We start from the raw sequence: 15,641 nt of genomic DNA on the forward strand, positions 1-15,641 counted from the left end.
CATGCACTGTGATGTCATAGAGGAATGAGCTCACTCCATTCACTATGATGTCATAGAATAATGATCTCACTCCATGCTCTGTGATGTCATAGAATAATGATCTTCTTCATGCACTGTGATGTCATAGAAAAATGAGCTCACTCCATGCGCAGTGATGTCATACAATAATGAGCTCACTCCATGCACTGTGATGTCATAGAGGAATGAGCTCACTCCATGCACTGTGATTTCATAGAGGAATGAGCTCACTCCATGCCCTGTGATGTCATAGAATAATGAGCTCACTCAATGCGCATTGATGTCATAGAATAATGATCCAACTCCATGCGCTGTGATATCATAGAATAATGATCTCACTTCATGCACTGTGATGTCATAGAATAATGATCTCACTCCATGCACTGTGATGTCATAGCGGAATGATCTCACTCCATTCACTGTTATGTCATAGAATAATGAGTTCACTCCATGGGCTGTGATGTCATAGGATTGTGAACTCCCTCCCCTCTTCAGCCGACAGACACCCAATTAAGTATTTCCCAGGGGCCCACTGATCGTCTGCACCAGCCTTTTTTTGGCACCGCATTCTGCGCCCGCTCCTTGCATTAATGTACAGTGCAGAGTGCGGTGCGGTGCCTCTACGGCCTGACTTTAATCACACTGATTGGTTGCTGTGGGCCGTGGTGCACTGATCTCCTGCCTATTATTGAATACCCCCCATTCATTATAGGGTGGCTCCCAGGTATTATGTAATAGGTAAGTACTCAATGTTGATGTATAGTGACGAGCTATTGATTTACAGAATGGAATTCGTGCTATGTGCCCGGCCCAGTGTGTGTGATCACAATATGAGAACTATGGACTGTGCTGGCGGTCTGGCTGCTTCTATTCTATGTGATGAGTTGTTATTATTTGCAGGAGAGCACCAGAGGATCTTATGATACGTTTCTCCATTGGCTGATTCCTCATCCATTCACAATGCCCGGTAAGTAAAGGTGGTCCTTGTACCTGGCTGCAGACTGCCACATGGCACATGTCAGTCCTTACTGATTTGCATGAGTGTCACCTTCCCTAATCAAAAGCAGGGCGCGCCATTTAGAAATTCAAACTGACCAATCACCTGATACTGACCCACTTCCCATAGTAGAAAGTCCGCATCCCATGGCTGTTTTCCAATCATCATTGGGGTGCTATAATGAGTGTGGCACTGCCTGTTCCGGGATAAAGCAATGCAATGGATTGTGTAGCACCATTGCCTGCCAATATCTGGGCGTGTGCCACAAAATCAAAGGTACCTTTTGTTTTTCTTTTTTGTCTTGCAGTCACAAACCAAGCCTTTGTTACCCTTGGCACCAACGACCTCTATTGTCAAGGAGCGCTGGTTCTTGGGAAATCGTTGAGAAATTTCGAAACCTCCCGTCAGCTGGTGATCATGGTCACATCAGAGGTTACAAGTCGCATGCGGTAAGGCTGGCATATCAGTGGTAAAGATTTCATCATTGGAAACTTATACGTTTTGGCAAATTGTTTGCTCTATTTTCCAAAGCCACCATCTTCACTGCTAAACCTTCCAGGTCCTCCTTTGGCTGTGGCCAGTGATGATGATAATGATGTAACGTCTGTCCATGTGCTGGAGTTACATTGTACCCGGCATCTAGATCTATTCTTGGCACCACCATGGAAGGGAGCAGAGCCAGTTTTGAACCAAATGGGACCCTTGGTTAATATAAGGTGGGGGCTCAGTTACACAGTATCCAGCCCCATGAACCCTGTGAATTAGAGCCCTGAAGAAGGTTGGGGCCAATAGTAGTAGGAGCTCAATACCACTACAAAGTGGGCAATAGCCAAAGAGAACCTGTAAAAAGTTAGCCTTTATGCCACCCTATTCTCAATTTAGCATGCCCTATTGATTTTATATAAAGGTCCCCTCATTTCTAGTTCATCCAAAGCATGTGCCAAGTAGTAATCTGTTGCTTTTCTTTTCAAAGGGGAATCCTCGGTAAAGTTTTTGATCAAGTAGTTGAGGTGGACGTCTTAGACAGTGCGGACTCGGTTCGCTTGTCCTTGCTGAAACGACCAGAACTTGGGGTAACCTTCACCAAGATTCAGAGCTGGACCCTTACACAGTACACAAAGTGCGTGTACATGGATGCCGACACCATCGTAAGAAGGCGGAAGTTTATGTGGGCATATTGGGACCTCCTTGTAAAATGTGGGGAAAATTGTCATATATTCAGTGGAGGACACTGGGAACCAGGATCTCCCAGAGAACACTTCTGGGGAAATGGGAGACCTAATATGTCCCCATGAGGAATATAGTATCCCGGGGCTGAGAAGTGTAAATAAATTCAAGCAATACACAGTAAAATCTCTCAAACTTTTCCTGGGGTATAGTGCCACCTACCCATTGGTCCATCCAACAGGGGGTATTTACAAGTGGGTGAACTTTTCATCTGGAGGGCGGGAAGCATGAGTTTGTAACTAGGATGTACTAGTCCCTTTATCTTTTTCTGAAGAAGCACATCTTGCGAAACGTGTGATGGGTTGGGAATTGTTCATTTTGAATGATATTTAGCATTAGTAAGGGTCTCAATATTCTAAAACCATAAATACTTATGTTTAGTGAACAGATGCTGGTGAACGTCCATATAAAAAATAAAACATGCCAAATGGTTCTGAGCCGTATATATGCTTAAAGTACAAAGTGCCTCCTTTTAAAGACCTCAAGCCTGCACCAGCCATGCCCTCTATAGTCCCCTTTGTTCCTAGGCCAGTATTTGGATTGGTATAGAAGGTCTTCTGCTCATACTTGGCCTGTCTTGGCCTACACAAATGTTCATTCCCTGTTCTCTCTGTCTGTCTTAGGCTCTGTGTAACATAGACGAGCTGTTTGATCGGGAGGAGTTTTCAGCTGCCCCAGACGCTGGTTGGCCAGATTGTTTTAACAGTGGAGTGTTTGTGTTCAGACCTTCCCTGGAGACCTTCCGTCGTCTTCTTAAGTATGCAGAAGATCACGGCAGCTTTGACGGTAAGCCAAGCAATGCCATTGTGCTTCGTCGTATGGCTGCCAACTGAAAGCCATTGGAAGGGACTGTCCATGCTGCATTCCTTTTATCAACTGCGAAGATGAGAATTTCTGAGAGCCAAAATCTCATATTGTAATCTCCTAGGTTGTAAGCTCTTCGGGGCAGGGTCAACTCCTCCTGTGTCACTGTCTGCGTCTGTCATTTGCAACCCTTTTTTAATGTACAGGGCTGAGTAATACGTTGGCGCTATGTAAATCATTTTTTTTAAATCTGATAATGTGTTGGGTCAATTCTTAAAGGGAACCCCTGCCAAGAAAAGTTAGACTGCTTTTTCAAAGTTACCTGGCTGTGTTGCTGATCCAAAGGCTTTAATACTTCATGAGTTACTTCCCCGGAATACCTGGGCTGATAAGGAGTTAACTTGCTGTATGCACCCATTGTTCTGGGTCAAAGACTGAGAATATACAGGGACAGAGAGAGCCAGGCATCATCATAACAATAAAAACACACAAAGCTGCACATTTTTAACCCAAAGTTTGCCTTAGCATGGAAGTAAGGATGAGGGTACACCTTTAAAAACAAAGTTTTCTTTCATATCCCACCATTAATTGCAAAGTTTCCATGTCATTGAGGATGTTCCATGTAGTCTTTGTCACTTGCATTCCCCTGGACCCTCAACCTGTGGATAATAGTTCACAAAAATGTCTGAGCCCCATACTTGGGAAACTTTGTGGGCCTACCTCCCCTGTCTAAAAGTTTCAGCATTGCAAAAGTTAAGCTGTTTTAATCGGGGCTCAGTATGGAAGTACCACTTATGCCCCCTCGATGGCAGCCCCGGTTCTTCGCCCTCTGCGGTGTAATCATTCATAAATATTGCTGTTTCCAGAAGGTTCCCTTGTGATACCAAATTTCAAGGCAGGGCTGCAGACAATATATATATTATTAGCTTTAATCCTAATAAAAGCCAGTTGTTTAGGGTCCCTAGATTTATTTGTATTTCCCAGTCTGAGACAGTTATATTATATATTATATTTATTACAGGTGGTGACCAAGGACTATTAAACAGCTTCTTTAGTAACTGGGCGACAGCAGACATCAGCAAACATCTTCCTTTCATCTATAACTTGAGCATCAGTTCTATCTACACCTACTCGCCAGCCTTTAAACAGTAAGTAGACCTTTTTTTATACTGGTGCTAACAATGGTTGCTTCCTGCACTGAGCAGATTAAGTGTGGTGTTGGGGTGTCATTCACCCCCCAGGCATCTGTTCTGATATGTGCCTGCCTCTACATGTGCTACCTTGGCAGTGCCATATTTATAGGTGCCACCCACACTTGTGTTGTGAGGAGCACGGAGCTCAATAGCTCAAGCATAGGTTTACACGCACCAATAAGTCAGATCAACGACTCCCTGCCAGTTCAGGTGGAATTTCCAGAACCCAGTAACAGAGTCTTTTTAGAATATCCTTAATGCTCCGATTTTTTTTTTATTGATTAATTAGAAATGCCCCTAACAGCCACCAACAAATGAGAATCCTGCCCGCTATGTCAATTAGCAACTGGTAACCTGACCGGTTGGTAAATACATGAGGGCATCTTTTATCCGCATGAGTTTTTAGCAGTTGGATTTGCGAATGAAGAAGAACGTCCTCCCAACAATGAGCCAAACCTGGATGAGTTTGCCCTTCACTAGTAATTTCCCCCATAGTGAAAATTATATGTTCCACCAAACAGAAATTTCCTAATAATAAAGCCAAACTTTCAATAATATTTCCATGTATTATGAGCAGTTTACATTTCACAGGTTTGGCTCTGAGGCGAAGGTTGTTCATTTCATCGGCACCCCTAAACCCTGGAACTGCAAATATAACCCACAAACCAAATGGATTGTAGAAGAGGAACCTCTGAGCGGCAGTCAGCATCTGTCATTCCTGGTGCTGTGGTGGCAGACTTACATATCCGATATTCTGCCGCTATTAAAAGAACAGCAGGAGGTAACCGGCACTGAAAATAAGGTAAATCTGAGCAATCATATACTAGAATCTCTGAAAAGGAGTATGTGCCACTGGATTAGAGGGGGTATTACATTGAACATGTTGCTTTTTACCATATGGTAAATCACATCCCAACACAATGCCAGCAGGGAACCCATGCCTAGGATCTCTAATATGGGTTACAGGGGGTTTGGAGGGTGGATAATATTTACCAATACATAAGTTTTATGGTCTACTTTCTTTGGGATTTTGGTAATATGAAAACTTTTATGACCTAAGTTGACTTACATAATGGGTGCAATGTAATTTCTTCATCAGTAATTGCTTTATTCTCTTTTGTGTGCTCCGTACCCACATCAGTTTGGAATGATAGAGTTTCACATGAAGAAAACCCCTTCCTTGGAGTCTTTTGAAGAAGTTCCAGAAGGAATACCTGATAGCAAAGTAAGTTTATTTGTATAGAAGACCTGGCCCTGAGATCATGTGACCCATATAGACCATTACTTGACTAAGAATGTGCCCCAAATATAGAGATTCAGAAGTCCCATAGACCGTGTCAGTTTCCTGGGCCAGTAAGGAAAGAAAGTTGTTTAATTATTTAACCTCACTTACTTTCACAGTGTGACAGCGCTATTCTTTTTGCAATGCAATTATCGCCGCATTGTCAGCCTAAACACGATGGTTTTAGATTTTCATGTAGTTTTTAAATGGATTGTAAGTTAGAACAAAGTAATAAACCTTCAGCAAATATTTGCTTTTTCTTTTTGTAGAATGATTTAAACCATATAAATAAAGCTGATCAATATAAGCACCCCCAGTGTTTTATGGTTTATCCCAGCCCATTACTCTAGGTTTAGATCTGCTGCTCACTACTGTCCCCATTCATTCTCTATTGGGCTGCCATTGGTGAGACATGTAGTGTTTCACCCAAGAAAGCAGTTTACTGGAATGAGGAACCTCACCGCCAGTCTGAACATAGCTTTACTGTCACTTTTGCTGGACAGCCTGACTTTTAAATGAAGGACAGGATTAGTCTTATTAATATTATTCTTATTATTATTAATAATAATAATAATAATAATAGTTAACAGTATTTATATAGCGCCAACATAATACACACAGCGCTGTACATTATATAGGGGTTGCAAATGACAGACAGATAAAAACAATGACACAGGAGGAGAGGACCCTGCCCAGAAGAGCTTACAGTTCCTATAGCAGAAAATAGTAATGCAGAAATATTTTTCTCTACGCAAGTTTTTTTCGGAGATCACATTGGTTGATTTGGATAAGCTCGATTTTGTTTTTGTTTTTTTTGCTCCAGTCTCTATATATCAGCCCCAGGTGGTTATAAAGGGATAACAAATACATCTAACTGCTATCTTTCTAGCTGCCGGATAATAGCTCTGTGCAGCCTCCAGCAGATGTCAATGTACAGGATCAAGACCTCCCCTCCCAGCTCCAAGAGCAGCCTGTAAACCAAGACACCATCCACATGGTATTATTACTGGTTCTCTACCGCCATCGCTTCTCCTACACTATCAATAGACCTTCTCATCCGCTTTGTCATTGATCTCACCTTTGATTACTTTGCAATGGAAAAAAAATAATGCCCAGCCCATGTGATCAAGTTTCTTCTTTCTGTTTTAGATATTCTCATATGCTTTATTAGTTGTGCGATAACACCAAAAAATATAACATTTTATTGTTTTAAATGGAAGAGATTAAACCTGATTGGGTGGACCCAGATCTGGTAGTGGCAAGGAAAAAATGGTGATTAATATTTAGATGCTCCTAGATGGTGGAGGTTGTAAAAGAATGAAAAGCTGCCTGAAAAATTGAGCATTTCAAAATTTTGTAAGCCTCTAGCTAAAGAAAAGGACATTTATATTTATTTTATAAATATATATATATATATATATATTTGTAGGTAGTGCAGTTAAAGAACATTAACACTGAGAAAATTGAATAATCATATTAGTCCCTGGCCCCAAAGTAACTTAGAGCACAGTCATTCAGACTAGAGCCAGTCTGGGTAGAACCAAAATGAAGCTTTATGAAGAATGGCCATGTTTAGTTGACTTGGAGAACATAATATTCATTAGAATATGAACCCTGGATATCTGGGATGTTTTTGCCAAGGAGGGTATTTACAACCAAGTGACCCTTTTATGATTGAGATGGATTACTTGAAGTGAAAATGTCCCATGTGTGGTGGTGTAGATATTGTTGGGTGTGGTAAAAGCAGGGGGTTAATGTGACACCCTTTCACATCTTCAATGATCAGCTCCTTTGGGTCTCTTGATATTTATTCACATGACATCTCATACCTAGAAAGTTGTACGACTGCAGATCTGAAGAGAGTATGAGATGGTTCTATATTGTCCAGCAACCTAATAAAGGACCTTGCACTAACCGATGCACCAGTGGGGAAGTATCTTCGCTCAGGGCCACCAGCCTAAGAACTTTTATTATTTGTTCCCATTTATCTGTGGTTAGAATCCCCAAAGTTAAAAAATGGTGAGTTGTGGCACTATGTGAAGGTCACTATAAAGGTATAAATGGTGGAACTAGTACCCTTACTGGATTTGGATTTGGATTGGATCAAGTAGTCTTGATAGTTTTTCTTCCCAGCTAGTTCCTGTATTGGGTTGCAGATGAACAGCTCATCTTAAACAATGTGCAGTCTGTGTGAAATTATGCAGGGAAATGTAGTTATTTCCAGGTATAGGTGCCTATTCATTGAGAAGCCTGGGTGTGGCATTGTAGGGTTTCTACTGCCCCATTACGTATAACAAACTACATTTCCACCCCTAACCAAAGCAGGTTTTATGTGGACATACAAATGAGATATGATAGGACACAACACATATTACATATTTACTCAACCCCTATTAGAGATTTCACTGAAAGAATAAATGTAATAAACCAGGTCTGGGTCTTAATTTGAAAAAAAAAAGAAAACACATACAGTACAGTAATTTGTTATATTTGTGGTGTCTTCATCCTTTCTTTTTTCTGAACCTAATAATAATTTTTGATAATTATCTTTCAGAAATTCCTTCTGCTAAGCAAATCCCACTGCTGCCAACCCATTTTAGTTGCTTTTCTAAATGTAAAAAAAAAGATTGAATATTTTTATCTCATTACTTTCTGCAGATATTCTATGTATGTGGTTTTATTGTGACTGTTGTGTTCTATTGGTATTTGTAGACTCATATGACCATAAAAAATGCAGGCTTTATTCAGTTATCAGTATACAACAGAATGTGAATTAGCAGTTGTTGTAGTGAAAAGTAAAAAAATAATTCTTTATGAAGCATAATCCAATTTGCTACAACAGTGGAGATAAGGGAGAAAAAAATCTTCTCAATGCCCTGAGGCAATTAGAGATTCCCTAAATTACAATCTCTGGTGTCAATACTCATTATTGTTGCAATGCACTAATGTATTTTGAATGGCACCACAATACACTAAGGCACTTGTGTTGTATTTTACAACTTTCAATAGTCGCATTAGAAAGAAGAGGTCCTCTTTTTTTATTATTACATGTTAGGGTGCATTGGCAGCCCAATAAATTTGGGCTGCTTTAATGCAATCCAAGTTAGGGCACAACAAGGTAGTAAATTGACCCAGTATAAAGCTTTTACATCAACAGGACCCCTTTAAATAGTTTCCAATAGTTTTTAGTCACAGATGGGAAGGGTTTTCCCTCTATGTGAGTGCGATTTTACTGGGAAAAGCAAGCAAACAACAATAAAAAAAATTGTCAGACATTCTAAATGTCTACTGTTCTTCTAAACAATGGGCTTTATTTATAAAACAGGGAATCTGCCATTGAAACACATGGACCTGGAAGATTCCCAGGAGGGAATGTTTGATTCCCTGTTTTAGAATCTATTGTATAAATAGAATCTATTGTGCTTTCTAAAAAATCATTAAACCTGCATCAAGCAGGTATTTGTTTCCCATAGGTATATATATATATATATATATATATATATATATATATATATGTGTGTATATATTATACAAAACCAACTTTTTGCAAACAAAAGCCAATCACCACAGGCCAGATTAGTTGGACTGGTGTTAATTGTTATTTAGTATATATCATACAGATTAGCACATAATGGCTTTTGACAAATGTCAGTATCATCACTATAACAAATGAGGAATCTGGGGCTAATGAAAGCTAAATGATGGCGTCACATTCCTAGGACATATTGTCTATCATGTGCAGTAAACAGATAAATGATTGTTGACACACGTGTGATATGGCCATTTACGGTGCAGTGAAATGAGCTAGAAGACCACCAGTGACCATCCGGAGGTGGTCAGCTCTAATAGCTAACCCTGATGGATATTATCTGCCATTTATTTTCCCCAGGGTCTCCTTGTACAGTCTGCTTCTGAACTGTCCCTCCGCGAAGCGGAAGAGAAATTACATAGGGAGGAGGAGCGCAAGAAGTGGGAAGAAGGTCACATCGACTACATGGGAAGACATTCTTTTGAGAACATCCAGAAAAAGCTGGACCAGTTTTTACAGTAAAGAGATTGTCGTCATTTTTACCGCGGTGCTGTGAAACTTACATTTTACATTATTTATTGTGCAGTGACAGAATCTTGTTTCGATCTTACATAAGCCTTATTTTTTTGCTGAATAAACTGAAGTTGAGAAATAAAAATTCATACTATTTCTTTGCAGGCCTTAAATATTTCAGAGGTTACACGCTATAAATTGGGTGGAATTTGTAAAATACAAGGGCTCAGAAAATTCGGATGACCTAGCTCTGCAACTCTGGTCATAGGATACCTGCACTTCACCCTAAAATGTATTTTTTGCAGGAGGCTTCAGGCCCATTTTTTTTTCTTGGTGACAGAAAGAATATTTATCTGACAGGTTGTCATGGCAACATCTTTTACCACTTGTTATGACTGAATTGGTTACCATAAATGTAGTCACCAACATCCCTTGGCCCTAGTTTCCCATATTTTCAGGTCTAGCTATAGACATTTAGCCCTTTACAGGTTACTGTGTCAACAGAATGGTGATGATATGGTGAATCTCCCGGTGCTGTTGCCATGGTAACCACATGAAGCATTTTAAGTGCCACAAGCTCTGCCTGAACACACCACGTCAAGTGGCTCCATGCCCGATTATTTCCCTCCTTGTTTCTTGTACCAAAAACAATTCTTATTGTATAGTGTGCTGTATCAACAAGGCAGAATAGGCCTGAGGCCTACACTTCCTGTTTATTTCCCGGTTACCATGGCACCGCTGGTAGAATATAGGCCAAATCCACTCAGAATGTAAATAATACCAATTGTTATTGTGATATAACGATATTACGTGCTTAGTGATTTCAGTTGTCCAATCTAGTAATCTATTGTACGTGGTATTTCCTAAAACAAATAATGTTATCTGTTGGTTGCTGGAAATGATTGTTGTTTCAGCAAATAACCAGGGGGTAATTAAATCCACAAACCTTCAGCAAAAATGTGAATGGGGCCCTAAACCCCGACTTCCAATACCACCTTCTCTAATGCAACCTGTGGGCCCTTGTCCCTTGGAGCCCCGCAGTGATGGTTATGGACCTGCTTACACACTAAACACATACATAGGGCCTGGTTTATTAAAGTTCTCCAAGGCTGGAGAGGATACACTTTCATCAGTGCAACTGGGTGATCCAGCAAACCTGGAATGGATCAGGTTCCTGGATGGAAAACATTTTCTAACAAATAGCAAATACCCAAACCAGGCAGTATGGTGGCTGAGTGGTTAGCACCCTGGCCTTAGCAGCGCTGGGTTCCAGTTTCAAATCTGGGCCAGGACTCTGTCTGCATGGAGTTTGCAGGTTCCCCCTGTGTTTGTGTGTGTTTCTTCCCACATTCCAAAAACATGAAGTTAGGTGCATTGGCTTCCCCCCAAATTGACATTAGATTGTATTAAAGGATCATGGTAGGGATATTAGATTTTGATCCCCTTTGAGGGACAGTTAGTGACATGACTATGGACTCTATACAGCACTACGTAATGTGTTGGCACTATATAAATACTGTGTAATAATATTAATACTTGTTATGGGTCAGCAAATAAGAAAGTGCTATAGGCAAAGGATCAGAACACTAATCAGGCCACTTCACTTCCTATCCTAAAGACAACTACAGGAAGTGAGAGTAAATCTACATATTGAGGGATATTTCCACAAGAGATATTAAAAGCATTTCCGTTCCTGTTCAGGTGACATCTAATAGAAGTTTTGGTTTCCCATTTATTTTCTATGTTGACTATGGATATTAGGAAAAATTGCAGGGACACAAAAAAAAGCAATATGAACCTTTAAAATGCTTTATATGGCAATGCCTGTGTTCGTTACCCGTTTTTTGGACACCATATTGTACAGGCACCATGCAGGGGGTGGACCCTGCCCGGGACACAGTGAGTGGAACAAAGAAACATTGAGCCATGTATTGTGCACCAGGGACATATTGTTAGCTCCAAAATAACAGGTAAGCTTTAAGCCCATGGTACCATCATTTACAGGCAGCAATCTCACGCACTGAATTCACCATTAATAGCTTTATTACAAGAATTAGATTACAAAAAAATCACATGTACCACAAACAAGTCTGGCGGCCTATTTATTGATAGTAAATCGGACCACATCATACACTTTCAATATATACAACTAAACATATAATACAGGTCACATTGATGAAAACATTTCATTCTATAGTACATTTGTGTACATCTATGGCATGGATTCTAGAAGAATGATATTATGGCGCTTCCATTGTTCTCATCCACCAACTACCCAATTGAAGCAGGTTAAGCATCCCTAACACAGAGCCTTTCATGTGTGTTGTGTCAAGGCAGCCCATTCTAGATACACTGCACCACAACAGACCATGAACAATAGTTTTCCATGATGGTAGTGTGTCCCACACCTTGTGCAAATTGTGCATCACATCACCTTTCAAACTGAACAAATGTGCAGTGAGTTGCTGTAACATGCAAGGTACACGCACTGCATCAGGGAAGTTTGCTTCAGCTTGCCATAGGAAAGAAAATATTCATTGTCCAACAATCATAGTGATGCAGGTTTACCTATGAAAAATGTTTTTTTGCTCCCTATGTTTACCTAAGCTTGAAAATTATACCCTAGTACTGAGTTCAGTGGGGGGGGGGGGCTCTTTAATTTGTGGTTAGTGGAAAGATTCCCCCCTTATTTTGCTGCCTATAATACCACCTTTATAAACAACTAAAACACCATAAAGAGTCATGCAGCTGGTTCCACCAAGTGGTATTTGGCTCAGTACTATAGGGGTATCAACGCATAGGTGGCCAATCAGCCGTGGTTCATGGAACCCCCAACAACCTGCGCAGAAACCTTAGTTGAGAATCACAAAGTCCCTGTGTGTAGGTGCAGAAACACTATATGGCCAAAAGCTTGTGTACACATCACATATGAGCTTGCTGGACATCCTATTCCAAAACATTACTACTCCCCATACTAAACTCCCAATGAACCTAATACAATGCTAGCAATCAATATATTCTATAGCAGAGGTGTCTGGATGTACATTAGAATTTAAAAAGACAACATACAAAAATGATATGTACAAAAACACTGAGGCTGATTTATATAAACTGAAACCAAGGTGCAATTGTTGTCCATAGCAAACAGTCATTTGCTTTGGATAACATTTTATACCTGGTTTCTTTCATCTGTTTCTCTGTTATCTCTATTGCTATTCCAGAATTGTTTTTGACTTTCGCATTATAGGGAATAACATACTATGTACATAGGTGGGAATCCAGCCTCAGTGATTACTACCCAACTAGTCACGATTTGCTCACTACTAAAAAAATATGAGAACTTCTACAATATATATTTACAGTATATTTTACACATAATGCTATCCTATTTGAACTATGTATGTATATAACCAAATATTGTGAAATAAATCATTAGAACAGGGGGGGCTACAATGATGAATCAAATATATTTATAGTCTTTTAATACTGTTGCAAATTAATAACGTGCAAATGCAAATGGGTGTTGAAAGCGGGCTCTATAAAAACACTTTAAACCCCCCGGCCCCCAATTACCTAATTTATAGGTGAAAAATGCACCACAAATCAAAATAGAATTATACACATAGGTGTGATTCCACCATCCTTTGCATAAAAAAAACAGATGAAATCTGACAATTGGACACTGCAGGCCATTGCAAGAGCGTTTTGGTTGCTTTGCATTGAACAGGATTCCCACCTGGAAAAGCCGGTGACCCCATACTTCTATAGGCAGGAAAAACTAGGTAAAGTATGTATAATTCTATTATTTTTCTTTTTTAGTGCATTTTTACATATTAGGAGTATTTGAGTGAAGAAGAGGGCCAAGGGAGTTTAGGCAAACTTTTCAGTTTAGTCAATGTCTGCTCTAATCCAGACTCTCTTATCCAGTTGTCCCAAACTTTTTTATTATAGGGGAACCCTTAAAAAACCTTGCAGGTCTTAGGGAACCCCTGCAATAATTACTAAGTCAAAGCTTTCAGTATATTTGCATGTTGGCCAGCAGGAGTAATGCCTTTTGCATTACTGGCTAGTGGGAAGTAGGTCACCTTTACAGAAATACAGAACACAAATTGCTCATTGCTCAAGGAACCCCTAGCAACCTCTGGAGGAACCCTGGTTGAGAAACACTGCTCTAAACCTTTTTCTTATATCTGGTGAAAAACACCCCAACCACTGCTTATAAGCTACACTGAACCCTTCAGCGGCAGTCCTTCTGTTCCTAGGTCCTTGGCCAGCTGAGTACTTTAATAACCAATCCAGATCCTTTGTAACTACATTCATCAAAATATTTTAGTTCAAACTATGCAAAATAGGCTTGGACAGCTTGTTTCTCTTGCCCAGACTTTCTTATTTCAATGAATACCCATAACATACTTTAACAGTGCAAAAGCTATTATTCAAACATAAGGTCCCCCATATGCTGTTGTATTTTGAAATCTAGATTACCTTTAATACATTATATATATATATCTCGTATGAAAAATACATACATGAAAAATTTAACCAGGAGACAGCACAGTCCACATCCTCAGCTGTTATTTCATATCTGCGACTGATATGTTAGTAACGCTATTTCTATTTATAGTGAAGGCTTCTTGGTTACTAATAAAAGTCAAAAGTGTATAATATTAGACATATTCAGAAGGAACCACAATAAGGAAAGATGATATGCAAAGGGAATAACCAAGAGCAATCAGGTCTGGCTTTTTATGGGATAAAGTAAAGATAATAAAGTAGTTTGCTAATACTCAGTGGTGGTGATGTTATGGTGTGGTCAATACTTTATGACAGGTCCACTTTAGGGTGAAGTTTGAACAGACAAGGGAGAATATTATGCTATACTAACTGCTAGATGTATCATTTAAAGGGAGTCTGTCATCTTTTAGTGCACATGTGAATGTGTTCATATTTATTGTACAAAAAAAAAATTCTTTTGATTCTGGGTATGCCAGTATATATGTGCCTAGAGGCAGCCATATTGCTCGTTAGGCATGCAGGATGTGCTGTGATTCCTACTATGTGTCATATAGCTTTACTGATTCTCTTTTTCCCATTGCAAGGCTTCCCCTATGCCTCAGAGCAACATCCCCCTATGGACCTGATAAATTAGGATGAAATATAACTTGAATTTGAAACTTAAATTACAGCTGTACTTTTGCTGTATTGCATGGAGATCAACTTTAATGGAGTTAACAAAAGGAAGGTATTTTTTCCAATCAAGATATCTAAATATACATTTCACTACACAGTGTAGGTGACAGGAAAGTCTATCTCAATGGGTGACAGGGGGGCCTGGGAAGAGTAGGACGGAGGGATATAATTCTGCATATTGGGGATATGGGAGTACATTGGCTGCCAATACGACGATCGCAGAGACTTGCAGTTACAGTACCATGCAAACAGGAGTGCAGCTGTGAAAAACATGCCACCAGAGCTCCCAATAGCGACAAAGACGGCAATGTCATAGGTGAAATACGGTCCATACTTGCTGTTCAGAATGCTGTTATAGAGTATTACCCAGACGGATGGAGTAACGCTCATCACTCCTGCCAAGCAAAACAACATGCCTGCAACGAGGTGGCAACCGGCGCTGTTGACCAGGCACTTGGCCAGCTTCAGACTGGGCATGTTGGAGCTGAAGGTGGTGTTACAGATCCCTATCAAACACAGGATGAGTGCTGAGGCGGCGGTCAAAATGCTGAAAGGAAGTGCAAACTGCAGGACGCGGATATCAAGTTGGTCTACGCTGGCATACCAGTCCCGGTCATAGATCATGCATTCCCTGCTCCACTCCAAGCGGGTACACTTTACCCATAATCCCATACTCACTGTCAGGTTCTTCTCATTCCTATTGAAGGTGTAAAGCTTCATCTGTCTCCATTGGGGAAGAAGAGTGGAAGCAAACAGTCCTGCAACAGAGGCTGTACCACACACAAATGCAAACAGGGTCACGGCGTGCACCTCCTGGCAGCCCATTGGAACCTTTAAGGATGAATGGAAAAAAATCAACATAATTCATCATCATTTATAAGTCTTGTT

General features: G+C 40.2%; 2 protein-coding genes across 3 annotated transcripts in view; one reads left to right on the forward strand and one right to left on the reverse strand.

Moving 5' to 3' along the window:
* Nucleotides 1-9,719, forward strand: part of LOC140325662 (glycogenin-1-like) — a 13,118-nt gene extending 3,399 nt beyond the window's left edge. Inside the window, exons 2-10 of one of the 2 annotated variants that reach the window (XM_072403612.1) lie at nucleotides 919-985; nucleotides 1,323-1,464; nucleotides 1,989-2,163; nucleotides 2,866-3,028; nucleotides 4,068-4,194; nucleotides 4,831-5,041; nucleotides 5,381-5,464; nucleotides 6,411-6,518; nucleotides 9,411-9,719. In XM_072403612.1, coding sequence (XP_072259713.1) covers nucleotides 979-985; nucleotides 1,323-1,464; nucleotides 1,989-2,163; nucleotides 2,866-3,028; nucleotides 4,068-4,194; nucleotides 4,831-5,041; nucleotides 5,381-5,464; nucleotides 6,411-6,518; nucleotides 9,411-9,572 — 1,179 coding nt within the window. In that variant the 5' untranslated portion in view covers nucleotides 919-978 and the 3' untranslated portion in view covers nucleotides 9,573-9,719. The remainder of the gene's footprint in view (nucleotides 1-918; nucleotides 986-1,322; nucleotides 1,465-1,988; nucleotides 2,164-2,865; nucleotides 3,029-4,067; nucleotides 4,195-4,830; nucleotides 5,042-5,380; nucleotides 5,465-6,410; nucleotides 6,519-9,410) is intronic. The other variant, XM_072403613.1, reaches the window with a different exon arrangement.
* Nucleotides 9,720-11,588: 1,869 nt separating this feature from the next.
* On the reverse strand, nucleotides 11,589-15,641 carry LOC140325663 (claudin-12-like). The gene has a single exon (XM_072403614.1). It carries the CDS (start codon nucleotides 15,612-15,614, stop codon nucleotides 14,844-14,846), a length of 771 nt encoding a protein of 256 aa, XP_072259715.1. The 5' UTR covers nucleotides 15,615-15,641; the 3' UTR covers nucleotides 11,589-14,843.

Source organism: Pyxicephalus adspersus, chromosome 3 (assembly GCF_032062135.1).
Source record: "Pyxicephalus adspersus chromosome 3, UCB_Pads_2.0, whole genome shotgun sequence".
NCBI classification, from domain to species: domain Eukaryota; kingdom Metazoa; phylum Chordata; class Amphibia; order Anura; family Pyxicephalidae; genus Pyxicephalus; species Pyxicephalus adspersus.

What these genes read in the sequence shown, in the direction of transcription:
- LOC140325663 (XM_072403614.1), bottom strand. Translation starts at nt 15,614, where the DNA reads ATGTTGATTTTTTTCCATTCATCCTTAAAGGTTCCAATGGGCTGCCAG.